The sequence below is a fragment of the Protopterus annectens genome, chromosome 7.part0, assembly GCF_019279795.1.
Source record: "Protopterus annectens isolate FY-2018-M chromosome 7.part0, PAN1.0, whole genome shotgun sequence".
NCBI lineage: Eukaryota > Metazoa > Chordata > Ceratodontiformes > Protopteridae > Protopterus > Protopterus annectens.
The window spans coordinates 152782391-152809066 of NC_056739.1; the positions used below are offsets into that span (position 1 = coordinate 152782391).

Here is a 26676-nt window from a genome sequence, read left to right on the forward strand (position 1 = left end):
TAAGCAGGACCATCCTGTTACCCCACGAGTGGTCCCTCAACCAGAGAGTGGCTGTGAAAATCTTCACCAAATGGGGCCTCCCTTGCTGCGACCTGTTTGCCAGCCCCCACAATGCGAAGTGCAGAGAGTTCTTCATGCTGATCCCCTCCCAGGGACAGATTCCCAGGGACGCTCTGACCCACATTTGGCCCCCCGGTCTTCTTTATGCCTTCCCTCCGGTTTCCCTCCTACCGAGGGTGATACAGAAGGCCATTTACCTGGAGAGCGAGATGATTTTGATTGCCCCGCACTGGCCTCGTCAAGTTTGGTTTCCTTTCCTACAGAGGCATGCGATAGAAGGTCCATGGTTTTTGGACCCAGTGCCGGACCTGTTGACTCATCAGTCAGGACGACTTCACCCATCTCTCAGTTTATTGAAGTTGGCGGCATGGTTACTCCACTTCCATCCTTAGTCCGAGACAATTCCCTTTCTCCGGGGGTGATCCACATATTATCTTCTTCTCATAAACCTTCCACTGTCAGACTTTATTCCAGCAAGTGGAAAAGGTTCACCTTCTGAGCTCAGCAACGAGGTATAGACCCCCTTACTGCCCCAGTATCGGAGGTTCTGAATTTCTTGGCCTCTCTTTTTCAGTTGGGCTCTTCAGTTTCCACGATTAAGGTTCAGCTAGCGGCTATCTCTAATTTTCATGCTTCTGTTGAACCTTCATTGATGTCTCACAAACTTTGTAAGGCTTTCCTTAAAGGAGCATGGCTCCTTAGGCCTCCAATATCTCACCCTGTCCCCCGTTGGGACCTAAATATGGTTCTTGCTGCCTTAACTGCCCGCCCTTTCGAACCAGCTGCTACCTGCGATTTGAAATTTCTGTCCTGGAAAACGGCCTTTTTAGTGGCCATAACTTCGGCCAGGCGGGTTTCAGAACTTCAAGCTCTTTGTTCTGATCCTCCCTATTTGATTTTTCACAAACATAGAGTGTCCTTGAAATTAAATCCCTCCTTTTTACCAAAGGTAGCTTCTTCTTTCTGTATTCAACAAACTATAGAGCTCCCTGTATTTTTTCCAGAGTTCTCTAATAACGCAGAATATATCTTTCATCAATTGGACGTCCATAGACAACTGCGTTTTTATTTGAATAGAACCGCTCAGACGCGGAAATCAAATCAACTGTTTGTTTCCTTTGCAATAAACAAATTGGGTCAACCAGTAGCTAAAACCTCCATAGCTAAATGGATTAAGGATTGTATCTCTTTCATTTATTCACAGGCTAACAAAGAGCTTCCCTTTCCAGTCAAGGCTCATTCTACCAGGGCAATAGCTACTTCTGTAGCTTTTCACTCCAAATTATCAATAGATGATATTTGTGCTGCAGCTACCTGGACTTCTCCGCACACTTTCATTTCTCATTACAAATTGGACCTGGTGTCTCGAGGCAGGGCTTCCTTTGGTTCCACAGTTCTCAGGAGTGTTTTCCAATGAGCCACCCGGGATTTAGGTGCTAGGGACGCTGTCCCATCAGTTATGAATGTAGGCGAGATAGGATCCCATTACATCTTTTAGTTATGTACTTACCATAACTTCGGATGTATGGGATCCATCTCGCCTACATTCATACGTACCCACCCTCCTTCCCCCTTCCATTGGGATTTAGAGGAGATGTAGTTCCATTTGGAGATCTTCTCTTGAAGAACTTTAGTTGGTTGTAGTGACTACTATTTTTTCTGTGTTTGCATGTATGTATGAAAGCGAACAAACAAGATCTGGGGAAGCAGGTGTAGTGCATCCTGGGATAGGGAGTAGCCCAGCCAATAAGAGACTTCGTTCTAGTGAACTAGTTGGCCGAGTCAGAGCCGATGGATCAGCTCCGAGCCCATCAGTTATGAATGTAGGCGAGATGGATCCCATACATCCAAAGTTATGGTAAGTACATAACTAAAAGTTAGTGAATGTAGTATTAAAGTATTAATGTTATGTAGTCCTATCTCGCTGTAAATCTTGCTGGATGGGTTCGGAGCCGATTCTAGGCTCCGACTCGGCCGATACTAAAGCTCAAGAACTTTTACTGGCTCGAGGCTAAGCCCTGTCCCATGGTGCCCACGGCAATTCCCCAGATCTCGTTTACCGCGAAAGCTTTGAGGTTGTCTTCTTACTGGCTCGTTGGCTAAGTAGAAGATTTTTTTGATAAATCTTATTTCTCTCCTTTTTCTTCATTTTCTACCTTTAATAGTTGTTAGTTATAACCTGTGGGATTGTTGTTGAGTGCTTGATCCCCTATTCCACTTTTCTTTAGGATTGTATGGCCCGTTTTAGTTAGAGGGCTGTAGTTGCCCATTTAAATTAGAGGGCCTTTCCTCCCTGAGTGCTAGTCCTTCTTCCTTAAAAAAAAAAAAAAAAACTTTCTTCTCTTCATAACTTTCCTGTTAGTTATAGTTAGTGTTGTTGTTATTGGAAATTGCTGGTAACATTGTTTTCTTGTCAGCATGTCCAAAGAAAAAGACAGAGAACATAAGGAACACCACCCTTCAGGGTTCAAGAAATGTGACAAGTGTTCGCAAAAAATGTAATTGACTGACATTCACACTAGCTGTGTGTACTATGTGGGAGAGGCTCACTTACAAGAATCCTGTACTTTTTGCCATATCTTCAGTACTAGAGTTCTTAATGAGAGGAAACATAAATTAATAGACAGGGGTCTTATGACCAGTTCCTTCCAGGAACAGCTGGAACGTGGTCAGACAGCTCCCAAATCTGTGAAGAGAAAATCTTCGGTTCCAGCGTCAGAGCCATCTAAAAAGTCTAAAGCGATGGAGCCAAGGAGTTCTGGCTCCGATTCTGCTTCTTCTGTCTCGGTGCCGTCGGTTTCTTGTGTGCCGAAGCAACCTTCGGTATCAAGACGCTCACCAGTTATCGACCCTTTTTCACCAACATTGAGGTCACCTGTTTTAGAAAGGAGGAGATTTCCTTCTGTCTCCACCCGTTCCTCCAGGACACATTCGGATGAGGACATCGAGCAGATGGTGAAGAGGTTGCTCTGCGACCCAGCTCTGGCTAAAGAGTTAGCTCTTCCAGACCCAAAGGCTTCGGAGCCGGCCCATGTATAGATTACTGTTCTTCCTCTGACTGCTTCGCTCTCTGAGCCAAACACTTCGGGTTCTTCTGTGTTGGAGCCTTGGGTTCCGTGAATGCTTTCTGCTTCCTCGGAACCGATAACTCAGCGGCTCAGTCCAGAGCCGAGGGATCTGGGAGCCGACGCTCTCGAGTTGACTCTAAGAGGGATAGTCACCTCGGTTTTTCTTCGGAAATGACTCTCCCTCTCAATGTTTCGGCTCGTCTGAGCTCGGTTCCCACATCTGCTTTGGAACCTGTCCCTCCTGCTTGGAGCCGACCTTCCATCTCCTCGGAACGGAGGTTGTATTCTGAGTGGGGTGGAAAGGCCTTGGAAGCAATAGAGAAAGCTTTGCCCGGTGCCAAAGCCCTGCCTTTGGACCCGATGTCCCACCAGCAGCCAGCAGCAACCTCTTCTCCCCCACCACCCCCTCAGCATAGGCTACCAGAGACTCAAGCAGCCCCCATTGGAAGTGTCCCCTCTTCCGCGACCTCCCCAGATTATCCCACTGGAGAGCTTCCTCAGAAGAGACTTTGTAAGAGGAAGCAAATTGACTCACCTGAGTCTGTCACATCAGGCACTGATTTGGATGAATCAGAAAGGTCCCCTAGAAAACCCCCTCTGAGGATGTCTTCTTTTCTGACATCCTTGAAATCCTTAGACAGAGGTAGGATTGGAAGACTTCTAACCCTACTGATGATGAATCAGTGTATCTTGAGGCCTTTGGTTCCTGACTTTCCACCTCCTGGGTGACACCACCTTATGACCAGCTCTTGGGAGTTATATCCCGGAAAGCCTGGACCTCCACGGACATAGTGAACCCTGTCCTGAGGAGGCCAAACAAATTTATGACTGCTCCAGAAGATACTTCCTTTCTTTCTGTGGGAGTTCCTGTTGATGGTGTGGTGGTAGCAACGGCCATGAAAAAGGAGTTGTCCAAGACATCTTCTAATATCCGTCCTCCTAATAAGGAGTCCAGGACGATGGATAGGTATGGAAAGCGTACCTTCTCTTCAGTGGCATTTACCTTAAAATTGCTGAATTACCTGTCCCATTTTACTAGACTTCAAAGGGATCTCCTGAACGAGTTGGGAGACACCCTTCAGGGTTCTGTAGCTTCGGGATCCAAGCACAAGGTATCTGCGCAGCTCTCCACCTTTACATCTATAGCTAACTCCTCCATTTAGCTGATTTCCTATGCAGCGGATGGAGCGAGCAGGGCAGCAGCAGCAGGAATTTCTCTTAGGAGACATTCCTGGATGCGTCTCTATAACGTCACGGAATCCTTTAAGTCTTCCTTTACCAACATCCCCTGTGATGGTTCAGCTGTTTTTAGGCCGCAGGTAAAAGAGACTTTGACCAGATGCGAGCAGGAAGGGAAATCATTATCTGCTGTCGGAGTCCATTTCTCCCTTCCTTTTAGACCCTATCCCAAGGGTCAAACAGGAGGGAAAATGTGGTTCCATAAATCCCAAAAAGGTTTCCCTCAGGCACAAGGTCAGTCCTCCCCTAGAGTCAGAGGGGGAGGATAATAACGGAAGACGCTCCCCTCAGGGAGATAGAGATACTTTCTCTGATCGTCCCTTCCATCGCCCCTGAGGGGTTGCCCGACTGTCCGTCTCTGGAGGCAGTCGGGGATTCTCTTTCACTGTACCCAAGCGCCTGGCTACAAATTTCCCACGATCGTTGGGTATGAACCATAATATTGTTTCTGATCCCCCGGTAAACCGGTCTCTTCCAGACATGCCACCCATTCATTTAGACCATGCAACATCAGATGTCATCTCATTGCTGCAAAAAAGAATCATCCAAGAAGTCCCCACAGAGCAACTAGGATCCGGAACTTACCCACAATTCTTTTTAGTTTCAATAAAGACAGGGGACTGGAGATCAATTCTAGATCTCAGCAGACTCAACAAGTCTGTAAAGAAATCGAAGTTCCGAATGATCACTCTGCTGCCGATATTTCCCTTTATCGGGAAAGACAATTGGATGTGCTCAATAGATCTTCAGGATGCATACTACCACATCAAAATAGACAGGCGCTTTTGGCTGAGAGCCAGTCATATTTAATTTTGAACACTGCCCTTTGGCCTCACTACAGCCCCCAGAGTGTTCACCAAATGCATGGCAGTGGTAATGGCTCACCTGAGATGTCAAGGATTCCATGTGTTTCCGTACCTAGATGACTGGCTCCTCACTGCTACTACCAAGCACCAACTAATCAGAACCAGGGATGAGACTCTATCCTTGTGCGCCAGATTAGGCATTACAATAAACCTAAAAAAATCAGCCTTATCTCCATCGCAGCACATTGTATTCTTAGGGTCAGAAATAGACTCAACCACCATGACAGCAAAACTGACACCAGAAAGGATAGAATCATTACACAACCAAGTCAGATTCTTGCTTAAGAGAGACAAAGTACAGGCCAGGATAATCCTTCAGGTCCTAGGGACTATGGCTTCCACCATTCTCTTAGTTCCCCTAGCCCATCTGCACATGAGAGTACTTCATTGGGTACTATTTGCCCAGTGGTCAATGCAGGATCTCCCCCGTCTCACCAAATACTCATCACAAACTCTTGCAAGAAGGATCTAACATGGTGGTTACAAACGGATCAACTTCGTCTAGGTCTCCCACTTGCTCCCCCTCAAGAAAATCTCACCTACATTCTTGTGTCCCACCCTCCTTCCCCCTTCCTGTTTCCTGGAGGAACTGGTGGACTATCCATTATGCTGTCTGACCTGGTTGTAGTTGTCCGTCCACCTGGCATGGATAGTAATACAGAGTGTTCTGTTTGTATGTGTATACTTATTGATAGTTTACTGACTATTATGTACCTATTTACTTTCTTGCAAACAAGATTTGGGGAATTGCCGTGAGGCATCATGGGATAGGGATTAGCCTCAAGCCAGTAAAATCTCTCAAGCTTTAGTATCGGCTGAGTCGGAGCCGAGAATCGGCTCCAAACCCATCCAGCAAGAATGTAGGCGAGATGGACTACAAACATGGAACATAATGGTAAGTACATAACTTTTTTTTATTACTCAGATTTAGCCTGGGATGTTATCAGGTCCCATGGAGGCTGTATTTTTTGCCTTTTAGAGGGCAGTGATGACTTCCTCCATAGAGATAAAGGGAGGGGGCAGGTGTTGTGGATGTCATGCTTTACTGATGGAGGGGACAGAGGGGTGAAGTTTTCACTGAACCTGTTTGCCAGCAGGTTGGATATATCTATGGCATTTGTGTATGTGGTGTCCTTTGTGAAGGCTGCCAGCCCACCTAGCTAAAACTTTGTAAATAATTCTATGTCATTTGTGAATATTAATATGATCCAAAGGCTTGTCTTACAAATATAAGAGAACAATATGTTATGTGTCTATTAAACTGCTGGTGCAGAAGTGTGTGTTAAACTGTATGTTGTGTGCTGAGCTTCAAGAATGTAACCACAGTATGCCCTACTGTTAAAGAACAGAGTTAACTTGCAAATTCTAAGAAAATAAGTGAATTGTTTTATGATGGTGTTTATCTCAGCAAGGGGAAAGAATATCTACAGCTAGAAATTTTTTCTATTGTCTAAACAGAAATAATTACAGGTTTCAAATGTAAAAGTGTGTAACTGTTTTACAACTTCCAGTTCCAGGCAAACGTCTGAAAAATAAGTATTTTTGACACAGAAGGTGATAAAGAATGATGTGAACTTGGATAACCCAGCAGAAATATTTGATAACTTAAGAACTATCTTAGAGAGTGAGTCTGTGCATTTTGTGTTTGTCTTTGGATCTGACAACATCCTCTCATCAGCACTTGTTTGGCTCTGTAAGTAAGACTTAGATTACAGTGATTTTTCTTAGAGATAGGAACTTAGTAAGATTAGTTTAGATGTCTTCTGTATTTATGTGAGACTGTCTTGCAATGTTGTTTTAAAATATTTCCTGTGATTCTGAACTCTGTTGTTACTGTGTTGAGTTATTGAGAATTGTCTTGTTCTTTTACTATTTATTAATAACTAGATTTAAACCTTTTAATTGTGGCTGGTTTGTTTAGAGATATTTAAGCTCTGAGAGTACTTGCATGTATTTGGTGACACTATATAGGCCACTCTTAAATAGCTTTAAAAGCCTTATACACACTTACCATTTGGATAACAGTAACATTACACAGTAGAATTGCTCACCCTTTGGGAAGGGCTTTATAGTAGCTGATAAAGAGTGGTTGGTGGCAGCTGGTACTACCGTATGGTCTGGGCAGAAGGGGGCATAGCTAGTGAACTTGTGCCAGCCTTCCCCAGGAGCATCTATGTGTTTGTATATAAATCAAATCTCAAAGAGTGTGTGTGTGTGTGTGTGTGTGTGTGTGTGTGTGTGTGTGTGTGTGTGTGTGTGTGTGTGTGTGTGTGTGTGTGTGTGTGTGAGTGTGTGTGCTACTTGGCCTGGGACAAGAAGCACTGGTTGGACAGAGAGGGTGCTGGAGGTTTTGACTTGACCACTCGGCTGAGAGCTTAACCATATAGCTGTGCCAGTGGGGAGTCGTATTGGGCTTTATAGTAGCTGATAAAGAGGGGTTGGTGGCAGCTGGTACTACTGTATAGTCTGGGCAGAAGGGGGCATAGCTAGTGAACCTGTGACAGCCTCTCCCCAGGAGCGTCTGTGTGTTTGTATATAAATCAAATCTCAAAGAGAGTGTGTGTGTGTGTGTGTGTGTGTGTGTGTGTGTGTGTGTGTGTGTGTGTGTGTGAGAGCTACTTGGCCAGGGACAAGAAGCACTGGTTGGACAGAGAAGGTGCTGGAGGTTTTGACTTGACCACTCGGCTGACAGCTTAACCCTATAGCTGTGCCAGTGGGGAGTCTTACTGGGGATCTGGATAAAGAGAGGGAAACCAGCCCCAGACTGACTGTGATCTCTGTGTGCTCTTAAGGGAAATTGTACTTTACTGTGTGTGTACTTGTCATCCTCCCAATGTGCACGTCCCTCACTGATGCTACTGGTGAGAACTGAGGCTCCTTCATTAGGGACGTCACATCCTTGACCACCAGTTCTGAGCAGATCTGAGTGCTTCCTTTGAGAATGCAGACATATGTGAAGAAGGCCTTATGACTGTCTTTAGTAGATGTGGCCAGTTTGGTCTCAAAGTTTGCTTTGGAGGATTTCACTAGTGCTCTTATTTGCTTGTTCAGGCTAAGGAGAGATTGCTTCCAATTAGGCACCTGCTCCTGCTTGGTCCTGGACAGCATTTTTTTTCTTTTTATTACAGAGTTTATTTATTGCAGATGTCCATCAGACAGTTTTATTCTTCCTTGAGGTGGAGGATTTTGTCCTGTCGTGTATTCTTGATTCCATGCAGCTATATAAATACTGGTATAGTACTTTGGTGTAGGTTTAGACATATGTGCCAGTTCCTGTGGAGGGGGAGGGGGCTGTGAAACCATTTGTACCTTCCCACAGGAGGTAGTAATTAGCTTTGGAGAAGTTTTTTTGTTTGACTTTAGCTGGGGCGGGGTCGGGGCAGATGTTGACATCGAAAGTGACCGCTTTGTGGTCGGATCTTACTAGGGAGGATGACACAGTAGGGATGCTGCAGTGGTTACTCATGTTGGTTAATATCATGTCCAAGATATTATCACCTCTTGTGGGGGTGTCGACCAGATGGTCCAAGGCATTTGCTTTGACGAAATCAGGGAATCTCTGGGCATTTGTATTTTGGCATGAGTCATGCTTCCAGTCTGTTGTTGGATAGTTATAGTCACCTAGGATCAGGGTAAAGGGTTGAATCTTGATATATGTGAAGAGGTCCATATAGGTGGAGTGGGCATCTTGAGTCAAAGTTGGGGTCCTGTACCTAGCTATGATTTGACCAGCTTGGAGGTGTGCATGTCTTTAATATATATTGCAACTCCACCTCCTTTTGCTTTGCTGCCCATGGTTTTGGGTTTGAATGTATGATAGGATGAGTAATCTGGTATGGCTAGGGTGCTCTCTGCAGCTTTGAACCAGGTTTCTGTGACTGCAAAAATGTCAGCATCTTCCAGGGTTAAGAATGTTTGCAGTGAGTGCAGTTTCATGTTTAGACTCCTAGCGTTTAGCAGCATCACCTTTAATTTGCATTTTCATCCAACAGAAAACATTAAATGGCCATCCATCGAATGTGCATTTGTGAGACGGCGAAAGTAACCACTTGGCCAACACTCCCCATCTCATGCACAGCAGTATTTCAAGCCCACCGCACTATTATTGGGAAAGGGGTTTGTAATACTGCCGTATGTGAGATGGGGAAGTGTGGGCCAAGTAGTTACTTTCCCTGTCTCACAACTGCACGTTTGATGGATGTCTGTTCGGTGATTACCATTCGATGAATAGCTGTTTGACGTTTATTTCTTTCGATGATTAACCATAGACCCTAGTTTTCCAGCCTTGGGGGAGGGGGGTTAAGATGTCTCCCTCCTATAAGGAAAACTGGGTCTTGTGAGCAAGAAAGCCGCTTGCTGAGAATCCTAAACAGTCAGGAAAAAAAACTATGCACTGCAGACAAGCTCAGCTATATCTTGTTTAGTAATCAGAACTTCATTACTGAAAAAAAAAAGCAAATATTCCTTGCTAATTATTTGTTTGAACTCTGAGATCTCACTATATTGGTGAAAGGGGTAATTCCCCAATCCCTGCTGTGCAGTGATCCTGCACAGAGGGAAGAAAAGCTGGTTTTAACAATTAGGTGATTTTTGATCAACTTTACCATATTGCTTTCTTTTTGACAACTTGAATTTTCATTGAATAGCAGGTGGCGCGTGTGTGTGTGTGTTTGTGTGTATCTATGCGTCTCTATATATGTGTGTGTGTATATATATATATATATATATATATATATATATATATATATATATATATATATATATATACACACACACACACACATATATACATATAGATATATTTTGGTGTTGGTGATCCTAGCCTAACATTTGGGCACACACACCAAATTAAGTATTATTAATTTTTTTTTATCTTTTTGCCTCCTTGCTTGTTGACCATTAAGTCTCCCACAACTAGACTCAGCCCATTCATTCCTCTGTAGTAAGGAAGTAACTTGTATATGAACATGCATTCTCATTTACACACATTGACAAGTGACAGGTGCTACCATCACTGGTTTGGGTAGCAGCAGTCCTCATCCTCAATAATTCTACCACCCTACTCATACAAATCTGTGCTTGCACTGGAGCAGTCAGCCAGCCAGCCATGAACCAGTACACTCACCCCCACCACCACCACCACCAATATGAGTGTGCTTGACACAGCTCACTTTCCGCCTCTTCCAACTCCTAAGCTGATATTTGAAAGTTGATCATCTAGTTATATTTAGGGCTTCATACCTCAGTGACACAGAGCTGAGCACCTCATTATTTTCAAATTTCACCCACAACTTAAAATTTCATACAGAATTACTTCTCTACTTTCACCTAACATGAGATACTGCATAGTCAAAAATATGTTCATCTCTTGATTAAAATATTATCTTACTGTTAATTCCTTTAGGTAACTCTAAAAAGCACAAATGTTTATGGAAATTTCCTTAATAGAATCTGTTTCATCATTATTCCATCCACAAGCAAATAGGGTTGCCACCTTTTCAAATATCCAAAGTGGGACATTTGTGATACAAGCGTCAGATTTTGCAGGCCGAAACATACCCATGGCCAGTACAAAGGGCAGAACTTCACTTTTTTGCCCAAGTAAAAGATTATTCTTGTACCATTTTAGTTGCTTATTCTGTTTCTTATAACATTTAGGTGTTTCAGATTCAGAATAACTGTTTTATGCAACTATTACATAAAATATAGGAAATAATTTTGTCCTAAAATCTCAGGACATTTGCCAGTTTTACAATTTTTTTGCAGCGCACAACTGGCCAAAGAGGGACTGTCCCTCACAAAGTGGGACAGGTGGCAACTCTACAAGCAAACATCTTACTTGGGGTTTGGCTTTATTGGCCTGAATGCACAATAAAGACTTAAAAAGTAAACAGTCATAGGCATTCAGAAGTCATTTAGCTGAAACACTGGTATGTCTTTAAGAGGTTATTTGCATGTATCTCATGGACTTCCACTTCGGGAGTTAAGATATTACACAGTGAAGACTCTAGCTTAGCAGAAGTAAGAAAGGTAAGACAGAGTTTAACCTGAAAAGGTGGAGCTACCAGTCATTGGGAAATGGGGTTATAGTACTGGTCTAGTAAAGAATTTCAGTAATTTCAGGTGTCGCTTTGTGTTTGTACTTTTTTCTACAGCAATTAATTCATTCATTCATTTTCACTGTATTGAGTTCTGCTTTGATCTGTTGTTTTTGCCAGTGAGTTCACAAAAGAGCGAGAAAAGGCTAAATCCCGTGGCACTTTTCAGAAACTGCGAGAGAAGCAACAACTGGATGAAGACCTGAAGGGTTATCTTGACTGGATAACTCATGCTGAGGTCATGGGTATTGACCTAGAAGGAGGAGAAGGTAACATACTAAAAACAGTGTCATGGTGATAACAGTCCACAGAAATAGCTACAAAAGAAGTAGCATTATTGATGTAAAAGTTGCTGAATTGATTACTGTTTTGGTAGAAGGGAAAACTTGGGAGTAAACTGAAAAGCAAGGAGGCAGTAATAAGACTTCATATTCAGAGTGTTTGACAAACAGGCAACAGTAGCAGGTGAAAGGGACAAATGTATACATAAATTAAGTAGGAGGACATGTATTTATTTGTTTATTTATTTTTGGTCGATTGAGCCTTTCAACGACAATCTTGGTGGATTTGCACGGTTAATTATAGAGATTAATTAATATTGGATAGATAATTGTGAAATGACTGTAAACAAGTCAGTTTACATCTCACAAACTATTACATGTTTATTTTGGAAATGCTTGTGACAGAGTTTGTTTATATCTCATAGTAATAAAGATTATACATTGCTTAAATAGGCATGTGGAAAAAGTAGTGCCTTGAGTTGCACAGATTGAATATTTAATGTAATGAAGCAGTAACTGCCTGCTAAACTCTGCCTTAATGTTTGCTGCAGGTTGGGAGATCGACATAGTAGTGAAGGTGTAGACAGTGAAGGTGCAGACACAAGGTGCAGATCTTGATTCTCATGTGGGTTACCTGGCTAGGCTTAAAATGTCCTACAAGGGCAGTTAGCCTAGTACTAATGTGCACCTAATATGAAACTATAAGCTGTGTGTACCTGTGTACATTCCTAACAATTCATGGAGGAGTAATACACTTGAACATACTTGCTTATGACGTTTGCATGTACATTGCTAACAGCTCATGTATAGCACAGTTTTATGTATGTGTTTATGGCATACCCCTGTGTACACAGTTATTAATAGTTCTGTTACAATGCACACAGTAGGGTAGCAGGGGTATACTACAGTGCCATCTTGTTAGTCCAGTGGAGACTGAGCACTGTTTGTAGTGTCTGAAGTAAGAGTGTGAAAGTCTGATGCTTGTATATAAACTGAGAATAGGGAGAGAGTGATTTTTGTAGGAAGGGGAAAGCGATGAGGGTCAACAGTTTAGTATGAACAGATAATGAAATAAAAATATGACAGACATTCAAGAACCTCAGATAGGTATTGGTGAGGAAAATAGTAACTTTGGGAAGATTCTAGCCTTTCTGTGTTGGAGGGAAGCCCTCTAGCTTATCAGTGGGAGTGGTAAGCACAAGTTAGCCTACCACAAGAGTGGTTTCTGGCCCAGAAATTGTAGTTTATTGGCCATTTGGGCAGTTTTTCCATCTCTTTCAACTTTCTGGTTTAAAAGCCTGCATTTGTGCTTGTTTCCCACCTTCCCTGTAACTAGTTTAGTCCAGGTACAGATTTGCTGTATCCAGGACTGTTTGTAAGCTTCTGTACCCCCAAGCCTTTCTGTGTTGGAGGGAAGCCTTCTAGCTTTTCATTGGGAGTGGTAAGCACTAGGTAGCCTATCTACAACAAGATCCAGGTACAGATTCTTAGTTTTAGCACTTGAATTTGCTTATCCGTGCTCATCACTTGTTCAGAACTTGTTGTAAGCACTAAATAAACTACAGATTACTACAGCACTCACCCTTCCTCCTTACCTAGAGGAAAACAGTTTTGGTACTTACTTTCCTCACTTGCTTAGAGAAAAACAGCTCTTGTACTCACTTTCCTCACTTGTCTAGAGGAAAATTGTTTTTTATTCAGGCATGTCCAAGGGTCAGCTCCCAGTGTTCTCTCGTGTCTATCTGATGAATCTGGGCATCTTGGGGCAATGTAGCAATAGCCTCATGTACACAGACAACCCTCTCCTCCTACCACCCAACACTACAACCTGTGAGCGATGCATTTATCTAGCCAAACTGGAGGTAAAGCTCTTTCAAACCAAGACTGAACTTGATAGTCAAGAGGAGAAGGTAAACACTTGCACCACACCACACTCACACACTCATCACATAGTCCCACTAAACCTACACCACCAAAATCGACACATAGAAACACAAAAACATTTGTGGAGGCTCTCAATAATAATCTTCTCAAGCAACAGAGACCTCCAAAGCAGAAACGCAAGCAACCTCCCACCACCAACACAACCCAAATGACACATAGCCCACAGACTCAGTGTGCCATTCAACCACAGCCCATAAGGTAAAACAACGTACCCAACACACTAGTCATAGGTGACGCGATAGTCAGACACACTGACGTCCCACTCACCAGGCTAAACAAGGAGAAGGTTACTGTCAGCTGCCTGTCAGGTGCCAGGATCCGCCACATAACTCATGCACTCAGGTCACTGCACAACAAGTACAAATATGACTCTGTGATTGTCCATGTTGGTGTGAATGACCTGAGATGTATGTCCCTGGACTACATGAAAAGAGACATGGAAGAGCACTCCGATCTTGTAGCCCAGGTAGGTATGACCCTAGCCTTGAGTAGCATCCTGCCATCGCCCAGAATAATACCACAGTACAAGGACAAAATGATTGACTTCAACAATTGGCTAAGCTTCTGGTGTCATTCTAAGGGGATCCAGTATCTGTCTGCCTGGGACGACATGGTCGACAGACCACGATGTTTTGCCAGAGATGGCCTGCACCTGTCACCCCTGGGATTCCGGATACTGGCAGAGGCCCTTGCCGCCCCTATAGTGCCTTTTTTAGGCAAGGTTCAAATGACAAATTCACCAGCGTAACAGGAACAGGCAATCAAAAACTGAGGGTAATGTTACTCAATGCTAGAAGTCTAAATCTCAAAATGCACTCACTCGAGGCACTCCTTAAAATGGAGAACATCGATGTCTTTGCAGTGACTGAGACCTGGTTCAAGGCTCCAGAGAGCACCCCTGCATTACCAGGCTATAACTCATACCACACTTTTCGGCCATCTAACCTGGGCCGGAACACCAAAGGTGGAGATGTGTCCATATTCATTAAGGATATCCACACCTCCAGGCTAGTTGCTCAGTATAATGCAGCCGAGGTTATCCAAGTGCAACTAAGTCTGGGCAAAACTGCAATCCAAATTGTAGCTTGCTACAGATCCCCCACCATGCCCCAGGATTCCCACTCCTCTTTTCTTGATTTACTGGAAAATATTAGCTTCAACCAAACACCCTAATATTGGGCATTTTCAACTACCCCACCATTAACTGGGAAAACGACTCATGTACCAACTCCTTTGCTCAGCACTTTCTGGAATTCATACTTTCCAATACCCTGGATCAACTTATCCACACCCCCACCAGGGGCAACAATATCCTAGACCTAGTCATTACCAACATGAGTGACTGGTGTTCCACACCTGAAGTCAACTCCTCATTGGTCAGATCTGACCAGAAGCTAATCACCCTAGATATCCACATCCTGCCCCCACCCTCCATTAAGGAAACCACGGTAAAAAATTTCTCCAAAGCCAACTTCATGCTTCTTAAGACAGAAGTGGCGAACTTCATGACACCCATGCAGATGGACAATACAGTTACGACTGCTGAATCCTACACAAATGCACTCTGTAAACACTTACACGAGTAGATGGATCGTGCTATCCCAAACAGAACCAAGATGCTATCCTCCAAAAAAAGGAAGCCAATCTGGTGGTCCCCTACCATAAACAAACTCTACAACAGAAGGAAGAAATTGTTACAAAAGAGAGTAAAATCCCATGAGTGGAGGAGCACCCTGGCCAGCCTCAGCAAGAAGCTGAGATCCCTTATAAGATCCTCCAAAGCTAGATACAAAAACAAGATTGCCACTGATTCTAAGGACAACCACAAAGCATTCTATAACTATGTCAAGAATCTCAATGGCAACACCCAGATCTGCTCTGAGTTACAGCACAATGGCACAAAAATTACAGATCCAACTGATATTGCCACCATCCTGGCAGATAGGTTCAGTGCTAACTTTACCCCCCTCTCACCCCCTAAAGGGTCCATATCTATACAGGAAGAATGCAGAGTCCCTGTAATCACAACTTCACAGATAAAAGCAGCACTCTCTAAAGCCAAAAACATAGCATCCATGGGACCGGACAACATCCCAGGCTGCGTTTTACATGAAGTTCAGAATGAACTGGCTCCCCACCTAAGCACCATGTTCAATCATAGCCTCACGTCAGGCTTTGTGCCCACTGAATGGAGTACAGCAACAGTTATTCCACTCCACAAAGGGGGAACCACCACTGAACCTGGGAACTATCGCCCTATTAGCCTGACAAGCCTGGTCTGCAAGGCCATGGAACGTATCATCATGGAATTCATAAACAAAGACATTGGTAACCTCCAAACTCTGGACCCCACCCAGTTCGGGTTTGTGACAGGCAGATCATGCCTCCTGAACCTGGGCGACTTCTTTGAGGCAGTCACCAAAGCCGTAGATGAGGGTAAGGTGGTTCACACATCCTGTCTTGTCCTCGCCAAGGCTTTCAACACCATCCCCCATTCGGGAATTATAGCTAAACTCAATAAACTAGGTATAAATCCCTATGTCACAAGATGGGTTGCCAACTGGCTCACTGACAGAACCCACACTGTAAAAGTTGCAGACTCCAAATCTGACTTCAAACCAGTGACAAGTGGAGTACCACAGGGTTCAGTCCTGGGACCCTCTCCTGTTAGGTATCTACTTCTCTGAAGTACCCAGGCTAACACAGAAGGCCTTTAGCTAACGAAATTCACAGATGACTGCAAACTAGGAGCTATAGTTGAGTCCCCAAATGATGTGGACATCCTACAGAAGGGCCTCACTGAGACAGATGTCTGGTGTCAGAGCCATGGCCTCAAGCTCAATGCCAAAAAGTGCATTGTTATCCCCTTTGGTAAAAACTCTGTACCCATGAACTACCACATAGGCGGCAGTCTTCTTAACACTGAATGTGTGATAAGAGACCTTGGGACCCAGGTAGACAGTAGTCTCTCCTTTGATAATCACATTGCCACAGTAGTCAGTCAATCCTTCTACGTGGCACACCTTATCACAACAGGGTTCTCATCCAGGAAAAAAGAGGTCATTGTTCCCCTCTACTCGGCACTCATTAGACCCATTATAGAGTACACCAGTCTACATGAGTCTTGTACCTCACAAGACATCTGCAGCAGCTGGAAAGGCCACAAAAGTACCTCACAAAGAGGATTACAGGCCTCAAACAGATTCCCTAACACTGATCATCTCAAAAAAAATCCAGCTTTACTCCGTAGCATATCGCCTACTCCGAGGTGATCTCTGCCTAACATATAAAGCTATATCAAATGCAGAGCTGTTGGACATGCTGCACCTAAGGAAATCCCAATGCCTCCAAGCTACACGCTCTAGGGACCTAAACCTTGTCACCACAATAAACAGGACTTGCTGGAGGGATAGATTCCTGTCCCAGAGACTTCCCATACTCGGGAACAAGCTACCCATCTATGTCAAGCAAAGTTCCTCATTAGCACTCTTCAAGAAAAATCTTGATGAGTGGATGAGAAATAGGAAATACACCCCAGGGATCACTTCTGTGGCTGTGCTCAACAGGGGCATAGGAAATTAACTTTCTTGGGTTGGAGTAAGCCAGGGAACTTTGTTGGCTAGGCTTATTTAGGCCCTTGGGCCGATAGCCTAGTACCTAGCTATGAACCTATGATAATGCCCCTAGCTCTGCCATCAAGTCTAATGAAAATTAAGTACTGTTGTGCTACACAGAGATTCATTCAGTGGCGCTGTTGTGTATAGTACTCTGCTACATACTGTGAGAGATCTACTTCAGTAGATCGAAATACCATAACACTGAAATTTAGAAACTCAAGATGAAAAGACTGCAAATGAACATCAATAAAAATTAACAATGCCAAAACCTTTAAAAATCGAAACACCTAATGTGCATGTTCAGTAGCACTCAGAGATTTTGAATGGAGATCGCGCTGCAGTTAGAAGAACAGCTTCTTCATTTAAACATATCATGTAAGGGAACATTTTTCTATTTTTAGTGATTGTGAATGGAGATCATGGTACAGTGAGGATCGAGAAATTTACCCTTTTCCCCACTGTATTGTGATCTTGGATTTGATATATGTAATTTGAGGGGATATGGGGAGGTGGGGATTCCTCCTGCAAAAACTTTGAAAAAGGTATATATTTTGTTAGTGATGTGTTTAAATATAGATGTTGTTTTTCTGATTACAGCTCCCCATCTCCAAGTGTATGGCCTCATCCCACTTTATTCACTATGGAGTGATACCTCCTTAGGTATCTGTTTTTAGTACCTTGATTCCTTTGCTGACAACTAGTAGTTAATACAAGGAAGATGAGCTAAAAATGTTGATGTATAATCAGTCTGCAGGGAAGTCTCCAAGAACAGGTGGTATTCTTCTCGATGTGTGGAAATTAAGAGGAAAAAAGAGATAAAATATCTGGAAGATTTTATTTAACAGTATCTTAAAAGGAGGGAAAGCACCAGCATCTTGGAAGACAGTGGTGGTGGCTAAATTACACAAATAGGGTAAAAACTTATCAGACCCAGCTTCATATAGAGCCATTTCAATTTTAAAACATGATTATAAAGTGTTTAAGTATATACTAGCTAAGTGAATGGCAAAGCTGTTGCCTGAAATTGACAGATATGATCATTGTGTTTTTGTGGAGGGTAGGCAAACATTTGACAACATTAATAGAACAGTGATGATCTAGATGGAAGTAGAATGAAAGAAAACATCACTGTTGTTGGTTGGTCTTAATGCACAGAAAGCATTCAACAGAGTAAGCTGGCATTTTATGAGTAAGGCAATGGAAGCATTTGCATTCCTTGATATTATAATAATAAGGTTAACTAGGAGGCTATATGAAGGATCAGAGTCAAGAATTAATGTGGGAGGATTCTTCTCTGATCAGTTGTGTCTGAACAGAGAAATTAGGCAGGATGTCCTCTTTCCTTTTTGTTATTTGCTGCGGTGGTGGTGCTGCGGTAGCATTGTCGCCTCATAGGAAGACGTTGTCCCGTTCAATTCTCAGCTAGAGTGTCTTCTGTGTGGAGGCATACATGAATGGGACGTGCCTTTGTTGAAGGTTGTGCGTCAGGGCGGTAACCCAGTACGTAAATATCCACTACCAATCATTAGTGGACCGGAGTTCCGCTGTGGCAACCCCTAACCGGGAAAAGCCGAAAGACACAAACAAACATTTAAAGCCACTAGCAAAGAAAATAAGTGACTTAGAAATTCAAAGATATAATTCTTATGGTAATCAAGAAAAGTTGGCTTTAAATGTAGATGATATTATTTTGTATTTAAATTCAGAAATGGACATCTAGATATTTTTGAGACAGTTTTACCTTGTTTAGGATGTAAAATTATTGAAGATAAAACAATGTTATATCCATAAGTTAAATAGCCGTACATGAACTGGTTCAGCAGTACCAATATTTATGGGGACATGATAAAAAGAAGTATTTAGCAGTATGGATTAAAAGGGCTTCTGTTATGGCACTTAATAATATGTAGCTAGAAACCAAATAGAAGATATACTGAGAAATTGGAAACTCTTGTTTATATATATGGATAGGAGGATGTACACAATGAAAGTGTTTTTAGCCCCTTTAGTTTTTTATACACATCAGGTATGTTTTTATCAGTCAGAGGAGAAGTTGTGGCCAATAATTAATAAAGAATTGAAGAAACTTATCTGGGGGGGGAGGGGGGGCAATTTGATCATTCCAATAGAAGAAGGTGGTTTAGGTTTACATGATTTTAACAGATAATTTAGAACTACCCAGTTAAGACTCATAGACATAACACAAGCAGAAAGTTATAATTAAAAGTGGAAAGGGATGATGAAGCAGGGGCGAATTCAAGAAATAAGGACAGAGTGGTATTTTGGATGCAGATCCTTAAGGAGGATAACAGCAACCATATAGAATATTATACTCATAAAGTGGCAGTTAGAACCAAGCCAACACAAGAGTGAAGATTTTGCTGGTATGGATGACTGCAATTAGGGGTACAGAGAATAGGCAAGAGGGGGCTGGAATTTACTGGAGAAAACTAGCAAAGGGGCCAAGGTATTGAGAGCAAATAACTAGAGAGGGAAAGGTAATAGAATGGCAAGAGGCGAAGAAGACATTTGGACTGCCTTCCATATCAGGGGTTGATATCAGTTGATAAGTAAAGAGAAAGAAATAGGGAATCCTAAGTGTAATACCTACTCTGGTAGAGTTTTTAGATGAATCTAGAACAGAAACTGCTGCTAAAAAGAGATAATTAGTAGGATATATAAAATGTTACATGATATATACAGGAATCAAATCAGAGGAGGTTAGAAAAGACTGGGAAGGGAGACTGGATAAGCAATTCACAAGGAAATAATGGGAGGACACATGCATGGCTTCGGGAGCAATTTCTCTGGGGGTACAGATGCAAGGTCTTTGGAATTCTTCAGACAGACCAAAGCACATAAATGTTATTGAGATGTTGGATCTGATCTATCCCTTAAAATCTCTTCATCACCTGTAGTCCCCAGAGGACCTCTTCAGATGACTACAGACAACACCACAGTGATATAATACTTTAACAAGCGGGGGGGGGGGCACTAGGTTGTACCGTCTGTACAAACTGGCAGTGATAGCTTTTGAAGGTAGGTCTATAGCACTCATTAACCCTTCATGCATCTTCATTTATATCAGAGCAAAATACAGTGACAGATAAGTTGACCAGGACTAGGACAGATCCTTAAAAATGGAAGTTGCACAAGGGGGGTCTTTAAGGAATTGATCCAGTTGTGGGGAATACCACAAACAGATCTGCTTGCCTCATTTCAAAGCATACAACTGGAGAGATTCTGTTCCAGGGCTCCTTGCAAGCAATACTGAAAAATAGATACATTTTCATTCTCGTGGTTGGGAATGTTCCTTTATGCCTTTCCACACTTTTTACTGACATCCAGGGTAATGCTGAAGATTCAGAAAGACTCCTCAAAGACCATTGTGGTGTGACCCCTTTTGCCCAGGCAACATTGGTTCTCCCTTCTTATGGAATTGGCCAAGGGCAATTCCCACATGCTTCCTCACAAACTGGACCTACTCACACAAGACAAGGAGAGCTTGATACACCCCAGTCTCAAGCAACTTCAGCTAACTGCTCGGAGGATTCATATTTGATTCCTATTACCACCTTTTTCAGGAGGGCATGCGGCAGGTATTACTGGCATTAAAACAACTTCATCTGACTGTCTGGATGATTCAGTTTTAATACCTTTTAGGCACCTCTTTCATGAGGATGTGCAACACGTACTAAAGGAGGCAAGAACACTTGCTACTAGTAAATCTTCTATTGGCAAGTGGAAAAGATTTTCTGGTTGAGCTCCATTAGAGATTATATACCACTGATTCTGAAATATCTGTGCAAGTTACTTTCATCTGGTTTATCTTATTCCTTTATCAAGGTACATCTTGCTGCCTTTTCAGCATGACAGCCCATGGATCCTCCTCTTCTCTGTTTTTTGGTAAAACAGTTTCTCATGGGGGTATTACATCTCAGGATGTTAGAAAATAGGTGGCCCCTTCCTGTGGTCTTAACTTTGTACTGGAAAATTTAACTCTGCCTCCCATGAAACTGGTCATAAGGCAAACTTAAGGTTCATTGCACAGAAGACTATACTTCTGATTGCAATGGCACCTGAAAGAAGAGTATCTGGTTTGCAAACTCTCATGGTAGGTAAACCCTATCTTGTGTTCTATGGATATAGGGTCACATTAAGAACAAATCCCTCATCTGTACCTAAAATATAAATTAAAGGTCCCAAGAGTGTGTGAGTGTGTAGGGGGTAGCAGCCCAGTCTAAGCTAAAACAACCAGGGGGAGTTGGAAGGATCCTGCCAGGATGAGCAGAAAAGATGTTAAAGGAAGTAAGTAGCTCAAGAGCAGGTTGTGGTTCAAGATGAAGAGTGAACCTTAGCTTTTGTCTTGTAGTTCTGAAGTTTTCATTTTAGATCCCTTCAAATCTTCAAAAATAAGTCAACACAAGTCAGATGTCATTTTAAAGGAACTTTATATGGATTAGTGCTTTTGTCCTATTGACTTCATCAGATCACAAAGAACTTATAGTAATATTGGCTAAGGCACTGCTCTTTTGTCCTAATTTCAACAAAGGGATATAGAGGAGCGGTTGTTGTGAGTTTGCATATTTGCTTTTTAACTTCCCATAATTTAAATTTCCCAATTGGTTGTTCTTCCTTGCAATACATCTAGCTGTCGCTAATTCCAGCATTTATTTTATGTACCTAAAAAGTGTGTGGGAATTGTTTAATTGTCTCGCTATGAGTGAGTATCTTATCTGTTTTAGAGTTCATAACCCAATTCCTACATTGATGTGTTAACATGTGTTGAACGGAACATTTACTTACAAGTTTACCTGATTCTACTTTTGGCTTATTTAATGAAATAACCTCAGTGCTCCTAAACTACCATTTTGGCACTATTTAATGCATTTTGATTAAAGCAGTAGCTGTTTGTATTTACTAGTTAGACTGTGATTAGCTATTTATTTATGGCTTACCCACATATTGCCTAGCCTGTTTTAGCTTAATACCATGTTAGCTTAATAATCTTAGGCTGGTAGTCTGATATGCAGACTAAGTTGAGTAGTTTTTTAGTGTTTAATGGATTGGATTTACCATTGCCTTCACCCTGAATACTACAAGATTGTTTTTTTTTTATATACTCACTACATATTTTTCTCTATATATATTCCTAGCTTCTTAACCTGCTCTATTGCACTATTACTTTCAAAATTCGTGCCTGGTGACTAAGGATCCCTATAAGCTATACCAGCCTCCTCATTCTAAAGCATAAGGACCTAGCCATCTTAACCCAGAACCCTGGTATCAAAGGAAACTGGAAAGTACATGTGCTGAACCCAGCAGTAAAGCTGATACTTTACCCGTAGTAGATTGTAAGTCCACTTTAATACGCTATCCAGCCAGGATACCCAGCAGCCATAACTCTCTCTATCCCTTACAAACAACCTTGGTCCCCTTGATTTAGCTACACTAATTCAACTCTCAGTCTAGTGGAATTGTGTTTTAATTACCCCTTCTTCCAGCATCTACTGCAGTATACGTTCTGGCCACTAGGTGGCACCCTCAACTAAGCTGGTTTTATGCAGCATTATCCCTTTCTTCTTACAGAATATCGTTACAACATCTGAGCTGTTGAGGAATAATCTGATATACCCTACCACACCCACTAAACTTTCTGTAGTTCTTACAGCTGCCCTCCATATTTTCACTGCTACAGTCTTTCTTACCCTTTACTTACCCATTCTTACCTGAAAGCACCTCCAAAGGTTACCATTTGTTCTTGTTGATAGTTGTTTTTTTTTTTGTTTTGTTTTTTTTTTCTGCACTTGTCTCTTCCCGCTCCATTCACCCTGCGGGCTCACTCCGCTCCCCTACCCAACCCCCATTTCCCACCCACCCCCAGTGGTCCTAGACTTATACTTCCTAAACCACACCCTCTCTCCAACCCTACCAGTCCTACACTCTAACCATTATACATTAACAAGCCACACCCCTCGTTTACCTCAGCTTTAACAAATAGCCTCTACTTACAGTAACCTTACCGTATCCTATCCATTATACGTAACAAGCATTAGTACCCACCTCTTCAAGACTTAACCTTACCCTACATCATTTACTCTGTCTTATCCCTGCCTCTCCTCCATTACACCTGTATTAGTAATCTCAGCAACATGCCTACAGTAACCAAAGCTATCATAAACAAGCTGATACTTATAGCTATACTTATATGTATCCTCACCTCAACCTATCTCCTCACCTCCTTTGAAAAACTGAATTATTACCAGTTTAATTACTTTCCAAAACAATCAGCCATACAAACTTCCACCCTTACCCATAGTCAAATAAATATCACAGCCACTCCCAGCTTCCTGGTAGCCAAGTACCATAGACTGTCACATATTAAATACAATAAACTCACAGTAAAGAAAGTGAAATATCAAACTAGCTATATGAATAACCCTGATCTAAAACTAAATAGTCTCTCCTTGCAAGATGGTAACATCCACCCTAACCCTGGTCCAGAAAATGTCTCCTTAGGCAAAATTCACAGCACCAATCCCACAACCCTAATTACCCACACCAAATTCCCCAACTCTTTCCAAATAGGGCATCTCAGTATCCGCAGTATTAACAACAAAGTAACCCAGCTCCATGCCCTTCTAGATATTCACTCCTTTGACATCTTCTTTTTAACAGAAACTTGGTTAAAACCTGGAACTAAAGAGAATGAAATCATTCCCCAATGATAAAATATCTTGAGACAAGACCGCGTAAAACGTAAGGGTGGGGGAGTAACAATTCTATTTAAAGATGGACTTCAGATCTCCTCTTTACCTTACAACCTACCTCAGGATAGTAATGCAGAAGTCCTCATCACCAGATTACAACTCAACCCTAGCAAATCCTTATATATCATCTGTATCTATCTACCTTCTGCTAATAATAGCAATACAATAGAGGATATTCTAAGCTGGGTGTCTTCTACTTACCCACAAGAAACAATAATACTAGGTGACTTCAATACTGACTGGAAAGGTATCAATGCAGATAACCCCATCTCCCACATTAATCTTCATGGCTTTAGTCAAACAATCACCCCCACAACCAGAATTAACTAACCAAACAAAAAAGAGAGCATCTTAGACTGGATTCTTATTAACAAACATCAACAATCTTATATGGTAGGAACTCTGTCTGATGATGTAAGTGATCACACCTTGACTTACATCATAAGGCATAAGAATGTTATTTCTACCCCCCCCCCCCCCCCACATATAGGATTTCACAGACCAATAAACACTTTAACCCATTACTATTCCAAAATGAACTTGAAGAGGCTGTTAAATATTTTAACTCTAAATTCTTAGCTATCCTCGATAAGCATGCACCCAAAAGGTCCATTAGAATGAAGTCCAAACCAGCCCCCTGGCTTTCAAAAGAAACCAGCAAAAAATCTTGCTTAGGAAGAAATCTTGGGCTAAGTGGAGAGCTACCAAAACTACCTCAGAGCAACAAACTTTTAGGGAGTTGAGAAATATTACAAAAAAGGCAATACTCGCAGATAAAAAGAACTACTATTGTAAACTACAGCAAACTCACCAAAATAATCCACATAAGTTCTGGTCAAGCATCAATAGACTCCTTCTCCCAGGTCACTCTAAGACACCTACCGCACTAGGGGCTGATCATAACACCCCCCCATCAAACTGCCAATGCTTTCAATATCTTCTTCACAGAGCCCATACAATCTCTAGCCACCCAAGTATCCTCAGGTAACTCAAGTCTTCCTACCACCATACCAGGCTCTCTCCCAACATTCCAACTGCAACCCATCTCTACCACCCTCATCTACAAAATCATACAAAAACTTAAGCCTTGTACTCCTTCTGCCGTCCAGCTACTGTCCGAATACTTACAAAAAGCAGCCAAAGTAATTGCCTATCCCACATCCATCCTTATATACAGAACCATTAATGAGGGAAGCGTCCCAGACATCTGGAAAATCTTCCACATTATCCCCCTACATAAAGGTGGTAACTCTAATGATTATTCTAACTACAAGCCTATAGCCCTTTTATCACCCTTAGCAAAAATTATGGAGCAATGCATACCCCATCAGCTATTAGAGCATTTAACTCTACATAACGTATTAGCTAAATGCCAACATGGCTCTAGGCCATTTCATAGCACCACTACTGCCCTCCTGTCCTTCACAGATTCTATCAATAGAAACCGCAATAAAAACATCATCTCATCAGCTCTCTTCATCGATCTCTCAAAAGCTTTAGACATGGTAAACCACTCCCTTCTAATAAATATTCTTGAAGCACTTTCCCTTGACACTCAGGCTGTTAATTGGTTCAAGTCCTACCTCAGCAATAGGCAACAGGCAGTTCTCTGGGAGAACACTCTATCATCCCACCTGCCAGTCACCCTTGGAGTCCCTCAGGGCTCCATTCTAGGACCTCTTCTTTTCTCACTATTCATCAGTGACCTCCATGTAGCAATTCCTCAAGCCACCTGCATACAATACGCTGACGATTCTACACTCTTATGTTCAGCTACCTCCCCACTAGAACTACAATCTCTGACTCAGGAGGTATTCAACACAGTAGAGTCGTGGTTCTTGAAATGCTGCCTCCTTCTAAATGCCCAAAAAACTAAGCTCCTACTCTTTACACCTACCAGTAAGTCCTCCCCTATAGATTTCTCAGTCAGCTCCAAAAAACGGCACCTGTATATCTCCTGACTCTACCACTAACTGTTAGGAATTACAATTGACAATAACCTTTCTTTTGACAGCCATATAAACAACACTATCAAAACTGTAAACAGAACATTGGGCTCCTTATATAGACTCAAACCATTCTTAAATCCAACTGCCAGAACCACAATTGCTCACTCTCATTTAATCTCAACTCTTCTGTATGCCTCACCCACATATACTAACCTAAAAAAAAATAATCTTATCAAACTAGCTAATTCCTACAATAACATCGCCAGATTTGCCACTGGCAATCCCTTCAGAACTCACCACTGCCTGAACCTACAACAGTTAGGCTGGCTAGAACTACAAAACCAGCTGATATTTTCCCAACTCACCATTGCCCACAAGATATTTTACCATCCTAACAACGCTCCTATACTCTCTAACCTCATAATCCCTTACAAAAATCTAAATCCACTTCGCTCTTCTAGCTAGCATAAGTAAGTCCAACAACTTGGCAGGTGATTCCCTGTTCTCTAACACTGTAGGAAAAAACTGGAACCTTCTACCAGGTGAACTAACTCTACTCCCTTCCCTTCCTTTCTTTAAACAAAACCTCAAAACACATTGGTTTTGCCCATGCAGCAACCCTGACTAATCTTTTTTTCTACCTTTATTCTCCTTTTTCCCACTTTCTTACTAAACTTTCTGTATTTATTTATTTATTTTACATTTGTTGACCGGGCTAGTCTGGCTGGATAACAAGTCCATTTTCAGCAGAGGCCCGAGGAGAAAAGCTCCACTTTCTACTAGT

General features: G+C 42.2%; 1 protein-coding gene across 3 annotated transcripts in view; it reads left to right on the forward strand.

Moving 5' to 3' along the window:
• Positions 1 to 26676, forward strand: part of CACNA1S (calcium voltage-gated channel subunit alpha1 S) — a 3469037-nt gene that overhangs the window by 939835 nt on the left and 2502526 nt on the right. For all 3 annotated transcript variants that reach the window (XM_044076603.1, XM_044076604.1, XM_044076605.1), the window contains one exon: positions 11452 to 11600. In XM_044076603.1, coding sequence (XP_043932538.1) covers positions 11452 to 11600 — 149 coding nt within the window. The remainder of the gene's footprint in view (positions 1 to 11451; positions 11601 to 26676) is intronic.